General features: G+C 40.4%; 1 protein-coding gene across 6 annotated transcripts in view; it reads left to right on the top strand.

Annotated features, from left to right (window-relative positions):
- Positions 1–7: 7 nt before the first annotated feature.
- The window catches only part of PRIMPOL (primase and polymerase (DNA-directed)), a 41298-nt gene continuing 17083 nt past the window's right edge, over positions 8–24222 (top strand). For 2 of the 6 annotated variants that reach the window (XM_014531413.1, XM_014531412.1), the window contains exons 1-3: positions 10164–10288; positions 12194–12341; positions 19311–19607. In XM_014531413.1, coding sequence (XP_014386899.1) covers positions 10268–10288; positions 12194–12341; positions 19311–19607 — 466 coding nt within the window. In that variant the 5' untranslated portion in view covers positions 10164–10267. Of the gene's footprint in view, positions 98–3328; positions 3425–4361; positions 4500–4904; positions 5144–7562; positions 7661–8299; positions 8430–10163; positions 10289–12193; positions 12342–13594; positions 13695–18937; positions 19231–19310; positions 19608–24222 lie in introns of those variants that run through there. The other 4 variants (XM_005883856.2, XM_014531414.1, XM_014531415.1 and 1 more) reach the window with 4 other exon arrangements.

Raw genomic sequence — 24222 nt, 5'->3', positions numbered from 1 at the left:
CCCCCGCGCGCAATTTGAAGACCGCAATCGGGCCTCCCTGGGTTGCGCCGGCCGCCGTGGAGGCAGGGCCTTCTGCCCAGGAAGCGGGTTTCTGGAGGTAAAGGGGGGGTGACCTGATGGCCGCGTCGGGCCCCCGGGGCAGAGGGAAGGGGAGCAAGGCGGGCCTGACGCCCGGTCTGAACTCCGGGAGGAAGGGAGCGGGCCCCGACCCGCCCTGGCGTCCTCTGCCCCGCCCCCCCTGGTTTCCCTCCACGTTCGGGTCTAGGCGTTCCAGACCTGGATGCAAACTCGGAATTGTTTTCGCTGAAGAGTGTACCAGCGCATTGGACAACCAAGTTCAGAATCAAAATTCAAGGGGTTCGTGACATTCTGACAAACCAGGGCTCTCGCGCGAAGAACCCGCGGGCCCGGCACTGTTACTGCCCAGTCGGGGCCTGTGTTCTGTGCATGAATCTGGGTCGTTACATACGTGGCTCCCACTTGCGGAGTGCTTGTTCTGTGCTCTTACATTGTCACACATTTTCTTATTTTATTCTTTTAGCAACCCCCGGAGGGGGTGCATTCCAATCCCCGCGCAGGCTTCAAGAAAGGTGAAGTGGTTTGCTTTTTGTAACAGGAGTTCTACTCGGGCCCCAGGAATAACATGTAGGCCTTCCTTAATCTCTCCCAAATTGAGCGAGGACCAGTGCAGGCAGCCCTTTTCTTGTTGCTGCAGTAAAACGGGAGAACGGGAACCACTCCCACTCCCACTCCCACTCCCGACCATGGTTCGCATACAGTGGCTCCTAAGGAAGGCGCCGGTATATTAGCCCTTTGCTATGCCCAGACCCTCCCCGGGCTAAGCTTTCTTACCAAAGCGATGCTCGCGTTCAGACAGCAGCAGCAGTTTTCTGTTTTCCCATAAATTATACTAATTTACTTGGTCTTGTGGCTGGAGGCACTGTCTGATGAGTCAGTACAGCAATTTCTTTTTATAGAAGGTCCCGCAGGTGGCAGAACTTGACCTGAGCCGTGAAGGGAAAGACTGTGGGAAAGGCAAGTGGGCCTGACCGGTGAGTGCAACAGGCACGTGGGCCTGGGAGTGGCCAGGTGCCGTGAGTGAGTGGTCATTATTTATTAGGGGAGAAGGCTGGGCAACAAGACATAAACTGGGTAACTGGTTTAGGGCTGGATTCTGGAGTTGGGTCCTCTTGCGGTAAAGCAAAGTGTGCATTGAGGGATGCTCTGAGTCATGAATGAGTGTTTCTATGCAGAGGTATGAAAATGGACTTCAGGGTGATGAGTCAGGCAATTAGGCTTTTTTTGCTGGGAGACCCTCTGGAGATAGTGGGAAGAAGGGACTGGAAAAGGACAGTGTGTCCTATCCCTTATAGGAGACTTTTGGGAAATTTAAATAGAGTTACTTCTGTTCAAGCACAGGCAGGTGACGCGATTGAAGTGGGCAAGACCCAAAAGTCAGTGAATTGGTTTTACTTAACTCATCTGGAAAGCAAATTTCTATAATACTATTACTGGGAGTGAATTTTAATCACATACTTTATTTTGAAAAGTTTAGCAGTGGGAGAAATAACATAAATGTATTCCAAAAGGCCATAAAAGGATTATAGTAAGAAAACATTGCCCAGTACCAGAACCTTACTAAATACTAGAACTAGAACATAAATGCCAGAAAACACAAAATACTGATGTATCTATTCTTGGGGCAGAGAGAAAAATTAGAGTTGGGGAATAAGAATTGGCTCGTGATTAAACAAACAAGCAGGAAAACTGGGCTGGGCACAACCATGGCAAGGCAGGCCTCAGATCTCCCGCGGAGCCAGCTGTCATGAAGCACTCGCCCCCTTGTCCAGCTGCGCCTGGGTACCAGGCCAAGTGGCACAGCAGGCAAGTCTAGGCATAAACCGAGGGAAACCGGGCTGTTTAGCTTTTTCGTCTGTCATCTCTCCACCTCACTCCCCACTTCCCCTTCTCCAGAACCTATAGTTCCTCTAATCATTTTAGCAGAAGCTAGCCTTTTATCCTGACCACCTTTAGTTGTAAAATCAGTATCAAACACGATTAAATAAAAACTCTGGTGCAATGTTTAGAAATAAATAATAGAGCTCTTAAAGCCTACTGCTTTAAAATACCACAAATACTTTTCTTTGGAATTTGGAAACTTAAATAAAAATAGTTACGGTCCCTATGTGAAAAAGGGGTTTTGCTGTACTATTATGTAAAAGTAAAACAGAACTCTTTCCCCACCAGGAATTACAGGTGTTTCTGAAATGGTTCCCGCAGAGGGTAGGAATGAGGAATATGATAGTCCAAAACCAGAATGCCTGATGCATTCCTGTTCTCCATGGCCTCTGCTGTGTCCTCCAGCCCTCCTGCGGGAATAGTCCCAGCTCCAGTTGTCTTCTAGCCCTCAACCCAGCTGTTGAAAGTTTCAAACTGCAAAGAACATGAGGTTATCCTGTATAATAAAGAGCTAATACGCTAATTAGACTGGACAGTGGAATGACCTTCCTGAACGACCAGTGGCTGGGCTGCGAGGGCCAAGGCCCTTGCACGAATTTTGTGCACCGGGCCTCTAGTAACATATATTGAACTTCTCTTTTTTCTCTGTTGACATTCATGGTTTTCTCAGTCCAATAAGTGCTAAACTGGTTTTCCACTATGACTCCATGACTTGCAAGTATGACACAGTCCCATGGTCATACCAATAATTTTACAAAATCAAAAACGTTTTTTGTGATGTCAGTGTCCCATTAAGTGTGAATATCCACGTGGTTTTTCCTCGTCAGTTATGGGCTAGGTACTTGAGCTGTAATTTGCATCTGATTGCATTCTGTGTTTATGTTCTTCATTAAGTAATCGGTGGGCTTTCTTAAAAGTCAGATTTCACAGAAGAAAAGTCGGTTTCTCAATTAGGTTGTCTAAATGTGAGGGATTTTTATCTGTATGTGAAGCAGATTAAAGTGAACTGAATACTCAGAATCTAGCAATAAGGAGTCACACCACTTTGTATTGAAAAAAAAAAAAACTAAAGCAGTTTTATTAAAAATTGCCCCATTTCTTCAATCCAATGAAATTACATTACTTTCCTAAGCATATCGATTATGAAATTTATGTTGATACCTTTAGAACTATATTTCTGCTTCTTGGTTTGTAATTTATAATTTTCATGTGGATTAGCTGTAACTTGGAGAGAAGAATCTTTGGTCTGCTATGTTTGAAGTCAGATTGGAATCTATGGATAATAACTTTTTTCTTTTTTTAACCATGTCATGACATTCATTCCTACCCTCTCTTAATCTTTTAGGGTGATTCTATTTTTTTCTTCCAGGGAATACAGTGAGTTTGTGTTGTCTCAGAGTTTTCTGCTAAAATTCAAGAGACTATCAACTTGATAAGTACAAGTACTAGAAAGGCAGTGCCAAAGGTAAATAGGAATTTTACCCTCAAATACTTTAGTACATATTATTATTTCACTTAAACTAATATCCTGGTTTTCAACATAGACAAATTATGATATAAATGTTATTAATGAAGAGGGAAACTATTATTAGTTATGTATTTCTGTATGAAAACCAGGCTAAAACTTACTGGCTTTAAAAAAAACACAACAGATCTTTTTTACAGTTCTGTGGGTTGCCTGGGCAGTTCTTTAGCAGGTCTCACCTGAATTTACTTGGGCTCACTCGTGCATTGAATTCTGATGATGGTTGGATAATCCAAAATGGTTTAACTCATATCATCTGAGAGTTGGTGCTGGCTGTTAGCTGGGGTACCTTGGTTCTCCTCCAGGTGGCTTTTATCCTCCCTGAGGCTAGAGTTATAGTATGACAGTCTCAAGGAAAGGGTGCCAAGATCGCCACATTCAATGCCATGCACTTATTAACCCTCTGTTTGCTTTACATTCGTTGATGTAACGTGGCCTAAGCAAGTCACATGTCCAAGCCGAGTCAGTCTGGGAATGGGCTTAGCTGGCATCTCTTGATGAGAGGAATGGCAAAGAATTTGTGGCCATTTTCAATCCACACTCCCCCCCCCCCCCCAAAACACACACACACACACACAAACTCACACACACTCATAACCCTTCTAAAAACCTATCCCTTTTCCTTTGTAAGTAAACCATAATCCCAAATTGGAAAAGTATTGCCTGATTTCTTACCTTGGTATGGTTAACATGAAAGCATTGTATGCAAACAAAAACAAATGTCACTAATAAACAAGAGTTAAAATGCAGTCATTCACACAGTCATTAAATTAACAGACAGAAGTAAAGATTTATTTATTCCTTTTAAAAATCATCCTTATGATTACTACAGACATTGCAAAGCAAAACTAGCCAATATTGTATTTCACACTTACAGTATACACTGAGTTATCCTCCCGACGAACAGTTGTGTTGAGAGCATTGAAGAGAAACAGAAGAAAGGGGAGCTATGAACTGCACAGTGGAGCCTAGAAATGAACTCTACACTCACCATAGCACAAGAGTGATGGCCAAGGTAGGAGCACCAGCTGGGGAAGGTGGAGAGCACCTGATGCAATAAAATGGCCATAATGGAAACCGTAATGATACAAAAACACATCTACATGAGGCCTTGAAATTTACAAAACGTTTTCATAAGTCTTTTGTATTTATCCTCAAGGTAACTACGTAAAGTATTAAAAAAGAGATTGGTTCCCATTCTGCAGGTGAGGAAGATTCAGGGAGATTGTCTAAAACCACAAATTGTTAGATGTGAGACCTGGATCTAACAGTTTCTGGTAACCAGCTCTGTTCTCGTTCACATGAAAACTTCATGCAAAACATACAATAGAAAGCAGAGTCGGAAATGCGTTTTGAAGTTTTACCAAACAGTTTATCCTAAACAAAGACTCTGATGTCCCTGTGTGTTTGTTTGTTTTAGGTGTAGTTGATAGCCATCTTACATGGGATAGGACTTGGTCTCCCCACACTTCTGAACCCATGAAGAGAAGATGGGAAGCAAAACTGAAGCAAATTGAAGAGCGAGCATCCCATTATGAAAGGAAGCCCTTGTCCTCAGTGTACAGGCCCAGGCTGTCAAAGCCAGAAGAGCCGCCCTCTATTTGGAAACTATTTCCTCGCCAAACTCAGGCTTTTAATTTTGTTAAAAGTTGCAAAGAGGTAATGTTTTCATCTCCTCGTTTTTAGAGCTACTATAATTTAAGATTCCTAAAAGAACAGAAAAATCAAGTGTGTCTTTATTTCAGGCCACTTATCAACCAAAAGAATTTAATTGTGATCTTAATATCACATGATTTGGGAAAAACATCCCTACGAGTCATTAGCCATTTCCTTTATATTAATAATGAAAAAGAATGGCATGTCTAGTGCCAATTAATTTTTAAAAATTGTAATGACATGTAAATGAAGCGGTGCTTAGAGGAAGAGTGGCCATGTTTATAGACTGAAAAGTAATAGAATGAGTTTTTAAGAGTAAAACTAAAACAATACTCGCAGAAATTCAAGAAAATGAATGAGTGGAGTATGAGATTTTTTTAAGGACAAAATTAGGGAAAGGAGAATTGAATTTAAACAGGAAATGAAAATGTCTCAAATATTATAGCTTACATTTAGTAAGCTCTGGAACTTAAATCATAGTGCCAAAGCACACATGTGTTTCTTTCTACTATCTCCTTTTGTGCTTGGGAGTCGTAGAGTGGGTTTATCGTAACAGTTTCCAACACATCGGGCAAGTGGGAAGAGAAGAGCTGGCAACATGCTAGCCTCACAAAGGATGTGGTGCTCAAAAATAACCCAAATCAGATGTGTTTTGCACACATTTGTTCTAGGGGCATTGTGGGGAATATAAAGAAGTGCAGGTGACCCTTGAATAACAGGTTTGAATTGTGTGGGTTCACTTGTTCCTGGATTTTTTCAGTATACACTGTGAATGCACTTTCTCACCTTTATAATGTTCCTGATAACATTTTCTTTTTGCTAGCTTACTTTATGGTAAGAATATAGAATATAGTACCGGCATACTTCAGCTATTACGGGTCTGGTCCTAGACCACTGCACTAAAGTGAGTTTCTCTCAGTAAAGCTGATCATAATCTTTTTGCTGCTGTTGGGTGTTGCCTTCAACTTGTAAGACACACATCAGAAGGGCAATAAAATGAGGTGTGCCTGTACGTGTACAAAATCTGTGTTAATCAACTGTTTTTGTAATTGGTAAGACTTCTGGTCACCAGTAGGCTATTAGTAAAGTTTTTGGGGAATCAAAAGTTAGACACAGATTTTTGACTGTATGGCTGTTGGCACCCTAACCCCTGCATTGTTTAAAGGTCAGCTGTGTAATGAAAAGATGCATTTAGGACAGTGGTCGGCAAACTCGTTAGTCAACAGAGCCAAATATCAACAGTACAACGATTGAAATTTCTTTTGAGAGCCAAATTTTTAAAACTTAAACTATATAGGTAGGTACATTGTTATTAACTTAATTAGGGTACTCCTAAGGCTTAGGAAGAGCCACACTCAAGGGGCCAAAGAGCCGCATGTGGCTCGCTAGCCACAGTTTGCTGACCACGGAGGAAGTCTAGCATAAATATATTGTGGTTCTGATCACTGATGCTGTTCAAAAACTCAGTGCTGAAAGTGAGTTTAAGACAAGGCCCCTTCTTTGCTGTGTAAGGAGAGGCTCACCCAGATCTTATCAGAATAGTTTGGGAAACATAAGGAACACTTTTCATGCTTATTCTGTGTGAACCACATTCAGGTATCAGAAGTTTAAATACTGGCAGATTCATTTGATCTTGAATTAAACACATAAAGGAGTATGGTGGCTGCACTTAATCAACAGCCTATGAATTTATTTCAGGAAGATGTTTAATAGGACCAGGCCACTTAGTGTCCTAGGATTTCTCACTCATGAAAATGGAAGTTTAGTTTCTTTAGGCTCAACAGCTGCCTTTAGCTAAAAGGGGACCGGGGAACTTGAGTTTTCCTTTGTTGGGAGAAACTCTCTATGGCAGCAGACACAGTTATACCACGTGCCACAGCAATTAACTTAAAGAAGATTGGTTTCTCATAGAAAAGACAATTTATAGTTGCTTGTTAAAGTTAAGCATTTTAAAACTTCCTTTAAGCTTTTAAGATTAACTTACAAATATTCCATTTAAAAAATTGTTTTCCACATGTTTTTATATGTACTAAAGAATTAATTTTACCCCAAATCGTTTATAATGTTTAGTTTTAAAAAATAAGTTTAATTTCATAAATTAGCAAATACAATTATAATAGGAAGTCAAACTAGACTGATTGAAAACTGATTTTTTTCTTTCTCTTTTTAACTTGAATATTCTAATTTCTGCCTTAAATATGCATTACTTGAGTGACTAAAAATAAATGAATACAAATAATTAGATTTTGATTGGCATAGATCTAGTGATTATTTTTCTTGTTTTTAATAATATGTTTAATAAAATGTTCAAATTCCAGTGTTTGACAATTTGAATAGTAAAACTCTTTATGGACATTTAATAGCTATAGTTGACTTTAGATTTTCATTTTATTAGTTTTTGAATTTGTTTGATTTTACAAAGGATGTTCATGTATTTGCTTTGGAATTCGAAGTGGGCGATGGACAACGTATTTACCTTGTAACAAGCTATGTTCAGCTTTGGTTTCATTATAAATCCCGGTAAGTAGTTTGTAAAGGACAGCACATTAAAGCTACATTTCCTTCATCTAGTAATGTTTGTGAAATGAATTCAGACTGAATTGGCTTTGATAGTTCTTAATCACATAATTAGTTACTATCCATTTACTATTAGAATTGAATTCTGGAGCTTCCTTGTCACATTGAATTATCTCACCAGGTGCTGGGAGAAGAAAGTGTGTGTGTGTGTGTGTGTGTGTGTGTGTGTGTGTATAGGTTCTGTACTACATGTGCCCCATGATGACACAATTCCGTCATCATTTTTCCTTGTTCAGATTACTACAAACTTTATATTTGTGTAGGAAACCATCCACACTTCATTTAACACAAGTTATCCTTTCTTTATCAAGTCAGCATCTATTATTATTTTTAAAAGTTATTTTTTATTGATTTCAGAGGGAGAGGGAGAGAGAGATATAGAAACGTCAATGATAAAATCATCAATCGGCTGTCTCCTGCACTCCCCCCACTGGGGATTGAGCCTGCAACCCAGGCTTTTATATATATAGGTAGTTATATGTAATTAAAACAGCTAATATGGTATCTTGAGATATAAGATCAAGTTCTGTGATTTAAAAGGTATAAGATTCAAACCTAACAATCATGAACTATTAAATTTAGAAAACATCTCTTACACTGCTATGAAGTCATTCCTGAAAATGCTGTTTGCAAGCTCTATTTTGATCTGGAATTTAACAAACTTGCCAATCCTGGAGCTGATGGAAAAAAGATGGTTGCATTACTCATTGAGGTAATTTACAGACTCAGGTTTTTTTTCGTTATATCCATCTGTCTCTCTTTATTTTTATTCATTAAGCGACTCTAGCCTATGTAATATATAGGGTGTCTCCCAAAAAATATATGCACACTCTAACAGCTGATAACTAACTTAATTTTCACTCATTTTCAGGTTTAACTGATTTGAAATAATGAGTGAAGCCAGACTAAGCTTTGAACAAAGAAAATTTATCCTATAGTGCCACTAGACATTTTTTTAATGGGGATACATAAAAGATAAAGTTTACGGTACAAAACCTGGCAACAGCCGATGAATTGAAGATGCACAAATACCAAACAAAATTATTTTTGATGTTTATGATTCCATTGCTTCATGTTATCAGCAATGCCTGGACCAGAATAGTCATCAGTTTGAAAACAGGCATTGACAAAAAAATTATTTATTTCTGTACGTTCTTTTAAAGTTTTCAAATGAACTGTATGTTAATAAACACTGATTTTATAATCATTTCAAGTGTATACTTTATTTTTTTATTGATTTCAGAGGGAAGGATGAGGGAGAGAGAGATAGAAACATCCATGATGAGAGAGAATCATGTATCAGTTGCCTCCTGCAAGTCCCCCACTGGGGATCGAGCCCACAACCCTTGACCAGAATTGAACCTGGGACCTTTCAGTTCGCAGGCCGACGCTCTATCCACTGAGCCAAACCAGCTAGGGCTGTATACTTTTTTTTAGGACACCCTGTGTAGGTTCCATGTTTCTCCTCCTGTTTCTTGCTACTCTTCCTTTTGACATTTATCTCTTAATATTGCTTCTCTGAGTAAACTTCTAAAAAGGAGGAAGTTCAGTTTATGTTCATATATTTTTTAACATTACTATATCCAGTAAAAAAAAAAAGCATTGAGAATGAAGTGGCAGTTGAGGAATTTTCTGGATTTTTTAAAAAATTCTCTGGCTTACATTATAAGTAGCTGGCTCTGGTAAAGATGAGGCAAAGTGAGAATTTACTGAAGAGGGTAGGATCAGAGAGCGAGGGGTGTGTGTGTGTTTGTGCTATAATAATGCCAAAACAGCATTAATAAATACAATTTGTTGCACGACTCTTAGATAGCTGGGTGCTTGGCAGTTTACAAACATTTTAACCCTGCGTGTTTTAGTAACTGTTTAGCAAATGAGAAGACTGAGGCTTCAGAAGCGACTGGTCCTATGGCTAATGCTTGGAACAGTTCTGCGTGCCAGGCACTGCACTAACTACTTACCCTCGTTTTCTCTTTTCCTCCTTACGACAATCCGAAAGTTAGGGTCTAGTAGTGTGTGTGTGTGTGTGTGTGTGTATAGGTTCTGTACTACATGTGCCCCATGATGACACAATTCCGTCATCATTTTTCCTTGTTCAGATTACTACAAACTTTATATTTGTGTAGGAAACCATCCACACTTCATTTAACACAAGTTATCCTTTATCAAGTCAGCATCTATTATTATATTTAAAAGTTATTTTTTATTGATTTCAGAGGGAGAGGGAGAGAGAGATATAGAAACGTCAATGATAAAATCATCAATCGGCTGTCTCCTGCACTCCCCCCACTGGGGATTGAGCCTGCAACCCAGGCTTTTATATATATAGGTAGTTATATGTAATTAAAACAGCTAATATGGTATCTTGAGATATAAGATCAAGTTCTGTGATTTAAAAGGTATAAGATTCAAACCTAACAATCATGAACTATTAAATTTAGAAAACATCTCTTACACTGCTATGAAGTCATTCCTGAAAATGCTGTTTGCAAGCTCTATTTTGATCTGGAATTTAACAAACTTGCCAATCCTGGAGCTGATGGAAAAAAGATGGTTGCATTACTCATTGAGGTAATTTACAGACTCAGGTTTTTTTTCGTTATATCCATCTGTCTCTCTTTATTTTTATTCATTAAGCGACTCTAGCCTATGTAATATATAGGGTGTCTCCCAAAAAATATATGCACACTCTAACAGCTGATAACTAACTTAATTTTCACTCATTTTCAGGTTTAACTGATTTGAAATAATGAGTGAAGCCAGACTAAGCTTTGAACAAAGAAAATTTATCCTATAGTGCCACTAGACATTTTTTTAATGGGGATACATAAAAGATAAAGTTTACGGTACAAAACCTGGCAACAGCCGATGAATTGAAGATGCACAAATACCAAACAAAATTATTTTTGATGTTTATGATTCCATTGCTTCATGTTATCAGCAATGCCTGGACCAGAATAGTCATCAGTTTGAAAACAGGCATTGACAAAAAAATTATTTATTTCTGTACGTTCTTTTAAAGTTTTCAAATGAACTGTATGTTAATAAACACTGATTTTATAATCATTTCAAGTGTATACTTTATTTTTTTATTGATTTCAGAGGGAAGGATGAGGGAGAGAGAGATAGAAACATCCATGATGAGAGAGAATCATGTATCGGTTGCCTCCTGCAAGTCCCCCACTGGGGATCGAGCCCACAACCCTTGACCAGAATTGAACCTGGGACCTTTCAGTTCGCAGGCCGACGCTCTATCCACTGAGCCAAACCAGCTAGGGCTGTATACTTTTTTTTAGGACACCCTGTGTAGGTTCCATGTTTCTCCTCCTGTTTCTTGCTACTCTTCCTTTTGACATTTATCTCTTAATATTGCTTCTCTGAGTAAACTTCTAAAAAGGAGGAAGTTCAGTTTATGTTCATATATTTTTTAACATTACTATATCCAGTAAAAAAAAAAAGAAGCATTGAGAATGAAGTGGCAGTTGAGGAATTTTCTGGATTTTTTAAAAAATTCTCTGGCTTACATTATAAGTAGCTGGCTCTGGTAAAGATGAGGCAAAGTGAGAATTTACTGAAGAGGGTAGGATCAGAGAGCGAGGGGTGTGTGTGTGTTTGTGCTATAATAATGCCAAAACAGCATTAATAAATACAATTTGTTGCACGACTCTTAGATAGCTGGGTGCTTGGCAGTTTACAAACATTTTAACCCTGCGTGTTTTAGTAACTGTTTAGCAAATGAGAAGACTGAGGCTTCAGAAGCGACTGGTCCTATGGCTAATGCTTGGAACAGTTCTGCGTGCCAGGCACTGCACTAACTACTTACCCTCGTTTTCTCTTTTCCTCCTTACGACAATCCGAAAGTTAGGGTCTAGTATATCCCATTTTGCAGTTGAGGAATGTAAGGTTTGCACTTGACCAAAATCACAGAGCTGTTAAGTGACAAAGCCAGAACTCAAACCTGGATCTTTCCGAGTCCGAATCTTGTGCTTCTGACCCAAGCTGTTGCCTCACTATAATGCCATCACGGCCTTCAGTCAGCGTCTTCTAGCCTCAGAGACTCTGTTCTTAGAGGTGGATTTGGGCTCAATCTGCTTGAGGAACTTTCTGAAAACTAAAATGATAAATAACAGGATTAGTGACTTTTTAACTCAGATGATATTTAAAGAGATGCTTAAAAATAAATATTTTTATTGTGATTTTAAAGGAGATTAATGTATAAGTTAAATTATTCAACTTCTAGGAGGACTTTAATCCTGAGAGTCTATGAATTTGTAAATATAAACATGTATAATTTAAAAATATATAATTTAATACATAAGTAACTTGGTAATATTGTATAATATATTCTGATAGTGAATCAAAATAAAAAGTGAGTAAAAAAAATAATGAATTATATTTGTACCAAGATATTTTAATTTTGCTTATGAAAAACGTTTAAAACATTGAAAAATATTTATATGTTTCTTGTGTTTTTAGCATGTTTGTAAAGCACTTCAAGAGTTATACAGAGTTAACTGTTCAGCTGAAGATGTTTTAAACTTAGATTCTAGCACTGACGAGAAATTTAGCTGCCATTTAATATTTCAACTTCATGATGTGGCATTTAAAGATAACATTCATGTCGGTAAATATACTGTTTTTTATTTTATATTTATTTGTTTGTTTGTTTATATATTTGTATTGATTTCAGAGAGGAAGGGAGAGGGAGAGAGATATATGATGATGAGAGAGAATCATTGATCGGCTGCCTCCTGCCCACCTCCTACTGGGGATCGAGCCTACAACCCGGGCATGTGCCCTGACTGGGAATTGAACCATGAGCTCCTGGTTCATAGGTGATGTTCAACCACTGAGCAACACTGGCCAGCCAGTCAAGTATACTATTTTTTTAAGTCATGGAGCAATAGTAAAAGGTCATATTTCCCTTTTTTTCTTAAGTTATGTAAGTATTTATCAGTTTTTATGGGTGTTAACCTATCCTAAAAAAATGAAACATGATTTTCCACGTTTTTAGGCTTTGCCTTTAATTCTAGACCTGTCTTCCTTTTCTTGACACATTTTAGACACATTAGCCTACCCAGGATATTCTTGGTATTGGTGCCTTTGGGTGTAGATACTGGGATGGCCATTCATGCCCTGGTACTGGTTTCTGCTGCAACAGGAGTCATGCAGAAGTTTTCTGGTTGATACATGAGAGTCCTAATTCAGGTCTGACCCATGAGGCCTCAGATCTGGATTTCTGATCTTCGCTTCCGCCGTAGCTTTTAGTGCCTGAGAACTGGGGCTTGGTTTCCAGGTTACATCTCGAAGTCTGGTTTATTGCTCCAGACCACACCTTAGGGTTCATGAGGAATCTAGATGTATAAACCTGAAAATGTAACCAGCGTACTTGTTTCAGGATTGTAAACCTAGAAATAGAGTCCCAGGTATAAAATGAAGTCAGTCCAAAGGGGAACAAGTGGGCAGAATGGGGACACAGAAAACCAAGGTCTAAATAGAAGTCACAGTCCTGAGTGCTTATCGGACAGGGCAGAGCAGGCAGGTGTTCCTGAGTTCAAACAGCAGACCATTCACTGAAGTTCAAGGAACTGGTGACCCATTTCAGATGGACAAGTGCCTGACAATTTCCAGGGTAAAAGACATGAACACAATCACATACGCACTGGAATGAAGTCAGGACCTAGTGTTCTGTGTGCCCAGGGCTCCTTATTCTCCTGTGTTGTTAGCTTAGTTGCACAGTGATTCTCTGCTCTCTCATTCCTCAGGTGGTAGTAACTGTAGAGTCCATCCTTGTCCCCTGTTAACCTTGATGGTCATTCACTGTCATGGCTCCAGTTACCATCTCTGTGTTGATGACTCTCAAAACTTTTTCTTCAGTCAGGATTATTGTTCTGGACACCAGACCCCTACGGTCAGCTTCAAACTCCATGTGACCGAACACCTCACCTTTCCCCTAAAACTTGCTGTTTCTCCTGTGGTATGTATATTGGCGAGTGGTGTCACCATCCATCCAGTTACCCAAGTAGCAGTGGTGTCATCTTTGACCTCTAGGTGCGTTCCAGCTAGCATCCTGTTCAGTCAGCTAGCTACAGTGATCTGTTTATGCCACTGCAGTGCCTCATCCCTTGAAGGATAATACGCTGCCTCCGGAAAAAGCTCCCGTCTTAGTTTGCACAGTGAGACCCCCTGTGCTTTAGCCTCCTCTCTGATACCTGGCTCTTCTCGCTCTACTGGGCTCCCGCTGGGCCATGTTTTCTCCAGTCCCGGGGCCTCTGCAGTCTCTGATGCTGCTGTCTGAGTGGGCCTGCCTCCAGCCTGGTGTGTCAAGACTCAGCGTAGAAATCCTCACCTGAGAAGCCATTTCTGTGGAGCCCTCTGGGTCACAGGACTGCCCAGTGCTTGTTGCGTCAGAGCAATCACCACTTCCTGAGGCAGTTTCCTGGTTTTGTTTTTGTCTATTCCACCTAATGTTACTTGAGGGCAGGGATAGTGTTCACTCTTGTATTTTTAGAGCTTGTTACATAATATCTTTATCAATAACAATAATGGGATAGTAGCAGAAGCAACAATAATAAGTACTAGCAGGCATTTAGTAAACTTGTTGAATGGATGACAATATTAAGTGGGCTCTGCTGTCAGGCATGGAGAGAGTCCTAAGCAAGATATTTCCTTGATGCCTGTTTGCTCCTCATAGTCGGCTCTGACTCTGCCACAGGCTAAATTGAGAGATGTTGCTAGGGAAGAAGGGAGAACAGAAGTGTGACATGATTAGCAGTCTCTACTGCATGTCTCTTCTGAAAGCAGGTGCATTCAAGCTGGGCTTTAAAAATGTCAGCCTGTGGACGAAGGGAAGAAGGGCTTTGCTGTCAGACAGCATAAGCAGCGGGGTAGAGATGGGCGTCTGTGCCTGGTTTGTCCAGTGTGGCTGGAGAGGCCTAATCAGACCACAGGGTTCTCTCCTGTCCAGTGACGGACCGCCAGCACCAGGGGTGCAGGGATTGTGGATTAGTTCACATCTCCCCTTCAGTTCCCTCCTCCAGTGTTATCTCTTGGTGACATTTCTAGTTCCTGTTGTTAGCTTTTCAGAAAGGGGAATTAGGGTAATGTAAGAGATCACAAAATGCTCACAACATGTATACATTGGATCTCTTGCCTGCATGGCATAGGACCTTGAAATTTCTGTGATTGATACGTTCTTTTGAGTTATTTCCAGCCATAAAATTGTCCCTGTATGAATGATGAGGTGAGGTGATAATATTGGGGAAGGGAAATCTAAAGCAGAGTAGTTTCCTGGGATCCCGTGTTAGTATTTATATCAGTTACACTGTCACTTCCTGGCCCTGTTAGCTCCCTGCCAAAGGTCAAAGGTCTGCAGGGCCTCCTGAGCGCTGCCCTTGCACCTGGTTCTTAGCCATGGCTCCACCGCTCTTAGTGCTGCTCACTGTCAGGGGGATGTCATTCTGCATTTCCAGAAAAATTAACTCTTGCCTTTTATATTTGCATTAGAGGCCCAGTGCACAAATTCGTGCATGGGTGGGGTCCAGCTGGCCCGGCCTCAATTAGTGGATCAGGGCCAGGCCTGTTGGGAGGAGGAAATGGCGGGAGGTTGGCCAGCCGGCCCGCCCCGATCGGGGCAGATCAGGCCCAGGCCGGCTCAGGGGAGGGGCCGCAGGCGATTGGCTGGCAGGCCCCGCTCCTGATTGGGGTGGGGGGACCAATTGGAGGTGGGGCCGGCTGTGGGGAGGGGCCTGTGGGGGGGTTGGCCAGCTGCCCTACCCTCAAGCAGGGTGGGAGAGGCTGATCAGGGGCAGTGCCGGCTGGGGGGAGGGGCCGTAGGGGTGTTGGCTGGTCGGCCCCACCCCCCAATCGGGCTTGTTCGCTGGCCGCAGTGGACGTCATAGCTATCGGTCGTTCCAGTCGTTACAGCGTTCCGCCCCGGGGCTGAGGGGACTGGGCCCCGCCATCTTGTGGCTGTGGGCGCCGTTATCTTTGAGGGCGTGGCAGTCAATTAGCATATTCCCTCTTTATTAGATAGGATAGATTGCTCTGTTGAACTTTGACATATCATGCTTTCTCCTCACTCAGTGTTTACCTAATCTCCCCTAATCCAGAAATAATCATGTCTATTTATGATTGCAAGGATCAAATGCTTTTGCTTTCATTTTTAATGTTTAGTGTTTATAAGACAGTGGATTTGTTTCTTTGAGTAGGGAGGTAATTAAGTATAATTTGGAGAAAGATTTTTTTAATTTAAAGCATGTATATTTTATATAACTTAAGGTTCACACTATCTGGTAACTAAAGTGACAAACTCAGACTATACCAGTTTTAAAGATTAAAATTAAAAAATGTTTACAGCATTGTATTCTCTAATCTAATTTACATGAAGCAGCTTTACCAAATTACTTGATTTTATGGTATAATAAATAATAAATGACAGTTTAAAGAAGTTCCAGCTTCAGACGGACGAATCTCAGAGGGGCAGGGGGGCATGGGGGGGGATTAACTGGGGAATTTATATACATATATATAGCCCATGGACACAGACAATAGTGAAATCTGCTCTTCTGTTGACCAGTGAGCATTTATTGAGCATTTACTACGTTTGAGAAACTGATCTCAAACACTAGATCAATAATTCATTGCTTAAAAGTATATATGGTCAATAAGAGTTTATTTAATGGTAAAGTCAATTTTCTTTTATGAAAAGATGTAAATATACAGATTTTGTGTAAATTCTATCAGTGGAAGACAATGATTTATACCTGCCTACCATCATTAAAATAAACACTCTAAACCTCTTTGCAGTAATGTTCTTGCTGTAATCTCCAACAAGAAAATTATAGACCATTACAGTCAGATATTTCTAGGAAGTTAAACAGATTTTTAAAAATTAATTTAATAATTGTTGACACTGTAATCTAAATATATGTTTGCTTAAATATTAATTGCAGTTTCTACATTTTGCCTAATGCTAAATACAATCTCATTAGATTGGGAATCCTTTTTTTTGAAATTTTCTAGTGTCTAGAAGGAAAAGGCATGGTTGGCTTACCAAAGATAGCCAGGACAAGAACAGCCAGAAGTATGACTGCCCATGAGCTCTCAGCAGCCATGCCTGTGCTTGACCTTGATCCCTGTCTGAATGGTGAAATCAACACTGCAGCCCTCTTTTATGTACTCTGAGAATTTTTTGTTGTTCTTGCATTCTTTCTGCCCATTGAAGAGTGAAAAAAGCATGTTCATCATTACAAGCCAAAAAGGAAGCTGGCTTTGTTTTTCAGGTTTTGTTTAATTTGGGGTTTGGGACAGGATAAGGTGGATTTGTTGAATAGAAAAGTGAACCTATTATTTCCTGAGGGTGATGAAACTGTTATTATGAAGGTTCAGTTCCAGTTGCAGTTAATAGTGATTTACAGAATGGAATCACAAAACTGTCTACATCTCTTTTCAAAGGTGATATTTGTACAAAGTAGGAAATTAATACGCTTTTTTTTTGTTCAGCAAGTATTTGCTTATGTCTTTTATGCTTATTTTCATAATCCAACTCAAGGTTATAATAGAATCGGCCAAGCTCTAACTATACTTACAGTATAGATAACTTACAAAGAAACTGAAGTTCAAACTATAATAACCCTTGTTCTCCTAAGAACAGTTTACTTTTGATTTGAAGGCAGCAGTTTCAATGAGTTTGAAACTAAATTATCTAATCAGGAATTATAGATGACCTTAATTATTCCATACTGATCACATTTTTTTTTTCATTAACAAATCAAACACTAAAGTATTTATATTAGATTCCTAGGGCTGCCATAGCAAAGCACCACAGACTGGGTGGCTTCAAAAGAGAAAGTTTTGCCTCACAATTCTGAAGGGTAAAAGTCCAAAATCAAGGTATTGGCAAGGTTAATTCTTACGGCTGTGAGTAAGGGATTTGCTTGAAGCCTCTCTCCTTGGCTGATAGATGGTTATCTTCATCTTCCCATGGTGGTCTCCCTGTGTATATGTCTGTCTCCCAATTTTCCCTTTGTATAAGAACACCAGTCATGTTGGATTAGGGCCCAACCAAATGACCTTATTTTCATTTGGTTACTTCTGAAAGAACCTGTCTCCAAATGAGGTACTGGGGTTAGGATTTAACTTGATGACATTAGGAGGGGGACACACTTCAACCCATAACAGCATTTAACTGAAGAATCAATAATTACTGAAGGGCTGATATAGTAAAAAGGTAAATCTAGCCCAAATAAGATAATTTTGCCAATTCTTACTGAGCATCTATTACCTTCCAGAGCTATTGCTAGACACTAGGTATTTGAAAATAAAAATTGAGTTTCTGCTCTTGAGAAGTTCACTGACTGTTTGGAAAGACAGACATGTAAGCAAATTAAACTAAAAGATGATCTGTGTTATACTAGATATGTACCTGAGGCACTCTGAGGAAGAAGAGGGAAGACTTGGCTAGAAGAGGGGGGAGGTAAAACATCAGAGGAGATAACAATGGAGTTATTAAAGATGAAGAAAAAAATACATCATAATAACAAACCTTCCAGACAGAGAAATGCACAGAGAGGCACAGCTTTGTGAAGAGTTGCTATGGTCTGAATGTTTATGTCTCTCCAAAATTCACATTTTGGAATCCTAACCCCCAAAGTGATGGTGTGAGGGGCCGTGGAGCCTTTGGGAGATGATTAGGTCTTGAGGATGGAGGCCACGTACATGGGATTAGTTCCCTTTACAAAAGAGACTCCTGGAGAATGTGGAATGGAGGGGATAAAAGGGGACATCTGTAATATGTTCAACAATAAAGATAAATTTTTTTTAAAAGTTCCAGCTTGTCATATTATCTATTCTTGGTACAGATAGTACCGCTGATATTTAGAGCTCTTAGACTAAACATGGAAATATACTGAATGTATTTAAGTGTTTTAGTTCTGGACTTTGGTTCTGAGGCCACGATCATCAATGGCCAGGTACAGGGAGAGGCGGGAGAGCATTAGGGGGCTGCTGGGTGCTTGTCGGCGTCCTCGGGCCTGCTCTGCAGGGAGCCGGGCTAATGCCCGGCCCGGGAGGGGATGGTGGGCTGCCAGTGTTTCTGTGCATGACCCTGGTGGCACCACTTACTCATAGAAACTCTTCATTCTTTTGGGGGGACAAGATTTCATTCTTTTTGAAAAGAAAAAAAAAACTCCCATTCTTTAATCATTGATTGTGAAGATACATTTTACTCAATTTGTATTAATAAAAGTTGAGTGTTTTGGTGAACATAGGCTCAGTCCTGTATTGGCAACATTGACACATCTCACCTTAACCTTCTCCTGTAAGATGGTTTTTACAAGTGACACCAGGTGCCGGGTCAAAGGGACTGAAAAAGTTCAAGATTTTTAAAAAAGAAGAAGAAGAAAAGTTCAAGATTACACAAGAGGAAGAAAGTAACAGGAGAGGCATGTTCCAGTTTGTAGTAACAACTCAGTGCTAAAACCAAAAGTAAAAAGGAGCCTAGCAGTGTAAAAGTGGGTAGATTTGGGCCTAGATCTTAAGTTACAGTTTGTGAAAAAGAAGAATTAGATTAATCATAATTTTTTTTCTTTAGGTAATTTTGTGAGAAAGATTTTGCAGCCTGCTTTTCATTTGATTGCCAGTGGAGATGATGAAGATGATGGTGGGATTCCAGGGACAACCGGCCAAGCATTTTCCCATTTTTCTGAACCACCAATTAAACAAGGAATTTCCTTCCGTGAAATGTCCACAGATGAGGAGAGAGGAGAGAGCTGGATGTTGACTTCCAAAGCCCCGGAGAGGCTGGGGTCCATCGAGTGGAGCGGCCCTGACCTTTCCTTCTTGGTTGTGAAGGATCCTGCAGGGAAAAAGCGTCTTTTTGTCGATCTAGGTGAGCACCATCAACAGCTCTGTGGGACTGTCCTGTGCACTTCCGTCCGTGCCTACTGCCACCTTAGGGTCCTTGCTGCCACCACTGTTCCCACAGGGACCGCGGGGTCACCAGCAGAATGTAGTCAGGAGCTCGGGTTGCTGTTCAGAGATCTCAGAGAGGTCCCTGTGGGACGGAAGCGCCAGGCTTAATAGTACAGGGCAAAATTTTTTTAGAAAACATTTCTGTTGAAATATAACATTCAGACAGAAACGTGCATGATCTGTGAGTGTACAGGTCAGTGAGTTACCACAAAATGAACACATCCTGTCACCACACCACCCAAGACAAGAAATAGAAGGTGGCCAGGACCTCGGCACCTCCTTCCCCTTCCAGGCATTACCCCCTCCTCCTCCGCAGAGGTAATCTCTGATCTACCCTCTAATACCAGAGACAGAGAGAGAGAGGGGCGGGGGGGTAGATATGCTGGATGTTGTTGTTTTTTAAAGGGGAGAATGATGATTTTTATTTTTTTAAAAATATATTGATTTTTTTTTACAGAAAGGAAGGGAGAGGGATAGAGAGTTAGAAACATCGATAAGAGAGAAACAGAGATCAGCTGCCTCCTGCACACTCCCCACTAGGGATGTGCCCGCAACCAAGGTACATGCCCTTGACCGGAATTGAACCTGGGACCCTTGAGTCCACAGGCTGACGCTCTATCCACTGAGCCAAACTGGTCAGGGCTATGCTGGATGTTTTGATGCTTCCCTCTTTTCTGAGATTTGGCACCACAAATCATCACCGTCTTGAAAGCTCTCCCATAGCCTCAGACTTTTTCCCCTAACACATTTGTCCAGCTTTTCTACTTATTTATTGAGGAGGATTGCCTCCAAAATACTCGAGTTTGCTATTTCTGGATGTGGCATTCTTTCTTGCCATCTCCAATTTATTTTAATTTATGTGTTGCTTTTGCTTACATCTGGTAAAATGTAAAATGTATTTTTTAAAAATATATTTTTGTATGTATTTTTGTCCTTGAAGGTGATTTTATTCACCTTCATTTTATTATTTTTTTGAATTAAGGTATAATTGACATACAACATTAGTTTGAAGTGTACAACATTAATTTGAAGTATATAGCATAATGATTTGATATTTGTACATATTGCAAAATAATCACCACAGTGAGTCTAGTTGACATCCGTTACTGGACATAGTTACAGAAATTTTTCTTTCGTGTGATGAGAACTTTTAAGATCTACTCTCTTAGCAGCTTTCAAATATGCGATGCAGCATTTTAAAAAATACATATTTTTATTGATTCAGAGAGGAAGGGAGAGGGAGAGAGAATCATCAATTGGCCTCCTGCACGCCCCCTATTAGGGATTGAGCCCGCAACCTGGGCATGTGCCCCTGACCGGAACTGAACCCGGGACCCTTCAGTCCGCAGGCTGACGCTCTATCTACTGACCCAAACCAGTGAGGGCACAATACAGTATTATTAACTATAGTTGCCATGCGGTACTTACATCCCCAGGACTTATTTATTTTAGAGCCGGAAGTGTTTATCTTTTGACTTCCCTTTACACACTTGGCCCACTTCCCAACCAAGGCAGCCACCAGTGGTGGCAGTTCTCTGTATCTATGAGCTTGGTTTTGGTTTGGGTTTTTTTTAGATTCCACAATATAAATAAGATCATTTGGTATTTGTTTTTGTCTGACTTACTTTATTTAGCATAATGCCCTCAAGTCCATATGTACTGTCACAAATGATAGTATTTCTTTGTTTATTTTAGCTGAATAAAATTCCATTGTACAATAGTCCCCCCTTATCTGATGGGGATATGTTCCAAGACCTCAGTAGATGCCTGAAACTGTAGATAATACTGGACCCTATATATATTATGTTTTTTTCCTATATATACATACCTATGATCAAGTTTAATTCATAAATTAGGCACAGTAAAAGGTTAGCAACAATAATTAACAAAAATAGGACAATTATAACAATATACTAAAGTTATGTGAATGTAGTCTTTCTCTTTCTCTCAAAATATTTTACTGTACTCACCTTTCCACTTAAATGAAGCGCTGTCTGGCTTTTCTTTGCCAGCATCACTGCTCTTGTTCTCGGGGTCATTATCATCATCCTATATCAGTGATGGCGAACCTTTTGAGCTCGGTGTGTCAGCATTTTGAAAAACCCTAACTTAACTCTGGTGCCGTGTCACATATAGAAATTTTTTTATATTTGTAACCATGGTAAAACAAAGATTTATATTTTTGATATTTAGTTTATATATTTAAATGCCATTTCACAAAGAAAAATCAACCAAAAAAAATGAGTTCGCGTGTCATAAGTTTGCCATCACTGTCCTATATAATAAAAGGCTAATATGCAAATCGACTGCCCTGGGGAACAACCGGTCGCTATGATGTGCATTGACCACCAGGGGGCAGACGCTCAACGCAGGAGCTGCCCCCTGGTGGTCAGTGCGCTCCCATAGGGGGAGCACCACTCAGTTAGAAGCCGGGTGAGCGCAGCGGCAGTGGCAGGAGCCTCTCCTGCCTCCGAGGCAACGCTAAGGAGCAGCGAGGAGACGGGTGGTAAGGAGTGAGGGCTCCCTGACTGCAGGACAGATGTCTGACTGCCAGCTTAGGTCCACTTCCCACAGGCAGAGGGCCTAAGCCAGCAGGCGGACATCCCCCGAGGCGTCCCGGACTGCGAGAGGGTGCAGGCTGGGCTGAGGGACCCCCTCCCCCGCCCCCCGAATGCATGAATTTTTGTTCACCGGGCCTCTAGTATAAAATAAGGGTCAGCTGAACACAAGCACTGCAACTCTGAAAGATGATCTGATAACTAAGATGGTTATAAATGACTAATGGGCGAGAAGTGAAAGGGATGACTCATGCCCTTGCACGTTGAAGCAGGATGGCGTGGGATTTCATCATAAACTCAGAACGGACACAATTTAAAATTTATAAATTGTTTATTTCAGGAATTTTCCATTTAATATTCTCAGAACATGGTTGACCACAGGTAACTGAAACTGCAGAAAGCAAAAACTCAGATGAGGGGCAGTTAGTATATGTATGTAGTTTGTTGGAGTCCTTTAAAGCTTTTTACACATAGTATCACATCATCTGCAAATAGAGTTCTTCTTTCTTTCCAATTTGGATTCCTTTTTTTCTTTTTCTTGACTAATTACTCTGCATAGGATTTCAATACTTTGTTGAATGGGTGGTGAGAGTGGGCATCCTTGTCTATTTTCTGATCTCAGAGGAAAAATTTTTAGCGCTTCCTGTGTATGATGTTAGCTGTGGGCTTGTTGTATGTGGCCTTTATTATGTTGAAGTACATTCCCTCTATATTCACCTTGTTGATAGTTTTAACCATAAGCAGATGTCGAATATTGTCAGTTGTGGTTTTGCATTTATTGAGATAGTCGTACGGTTTTTATCTTTCATTTTGGTAATGTGGTATATCATATGGCTTGTTTTTTGAATATTGAAGCATCCTTGCATCCCTGGAATAAATCTAATTTGATCATGGGGTATGATTCTTATAATGCATTGTTGAATTTGGTTTGCTAATATTATTTTGAAGATTTTTATATCTATGTTATCAGATATATTAGCCTGTAATTTTGTTTTCTTGTGGAGTCCTTGTCTGGTTTTGCTATTAGGATGATGCTAGCCTTGTAAAATGAATTTGTAAGTGTTCTCTTTTATTTTTGGGGGAGATTTTGAGAACTATTGATACTGATTTTTCTTTGAATACAGTGGGGCCTTGACTTATGAGTTTAATTCATTCTGTGATGGAGCTCATAACTCAAATTACTCATATGTCAAATCAACAGTGAACGAGTGAGACACGTGATGCTGGGCTGATGTTGTGGCATTCACTGTGACGTTCGCTGCGCCAACTAGCGGTGGGGTATCTGAAGCTGGCTCTTAACCCGAATTTTAGCTCGCAACTCAAAGCAAAAAATCGGCCGAGAGATGGCTCGTATCTTGAAAAACTCGTTAGTCGGGACACTTGTAAGTCAAGGCCCCACTGTATTTGGTAGAATTCACATTTAAAGTCATTTGATCCTGGACTTTGTGGGGAGGTTTTGCATTACTGATTCAATCTCTTTACTAGTAATCGACCATTCACATTTTCTGTTTCTTCATGATTCAGTATTAGAAGAGTGTTCCTAGGAATTTATCTATTTACTAGAGGCCCGTTGCATGAAGAGATTCATGCAATAGGCCTTCCCTTTCCCTGGCTGCTGGCACCGATTTTCTCCGGCACCTGGGACCCAGGCCTTCGCTCCGGCTGGAGCCTTAAGACTTCGCTGCTCCAGATGGAGCCTTCAGTCTTGGCTCTTCCACTTCACGCCTACATATGCAAATTAACCCCCATCTTTGTTGGGTTAATTTGCATACTCTCCTGATTGCCTGGTGAGCATAGTGGAGGGACGGTCAATTTACATGTTTGTCTATTAGGTAAGATTCTAGGTTGTACAGTTTGTTGGCATGTGATTGTTGTAGTCTCTTATGATCCTTTATATTTCTGTAGTATCAGTTATAACATCTCCTCTTTTGTTTCTGACTTTATTTAAGTCTCTCTTCCTCCCCCCCTGCCCCC

Source organism: Myotis brandtii, unplaced genomic scaffold (genome assembly GCF_000412655.1).
Source record: "Myotis brandtii unplaced genomic scaffold, ASM41265v1 scaffold802, whole genome shotgun sequence".
Taxonomy (NCBI): domain Eukaryota; kingdom Metazoa; phylum Chordata; class Mammalia; order Chiroptera; family Vespertilionidae; genus Myotis; species Myotis brandtii.
This window is presented reverse-complemented; position numbering and strand designations above follow the sequence as displayed.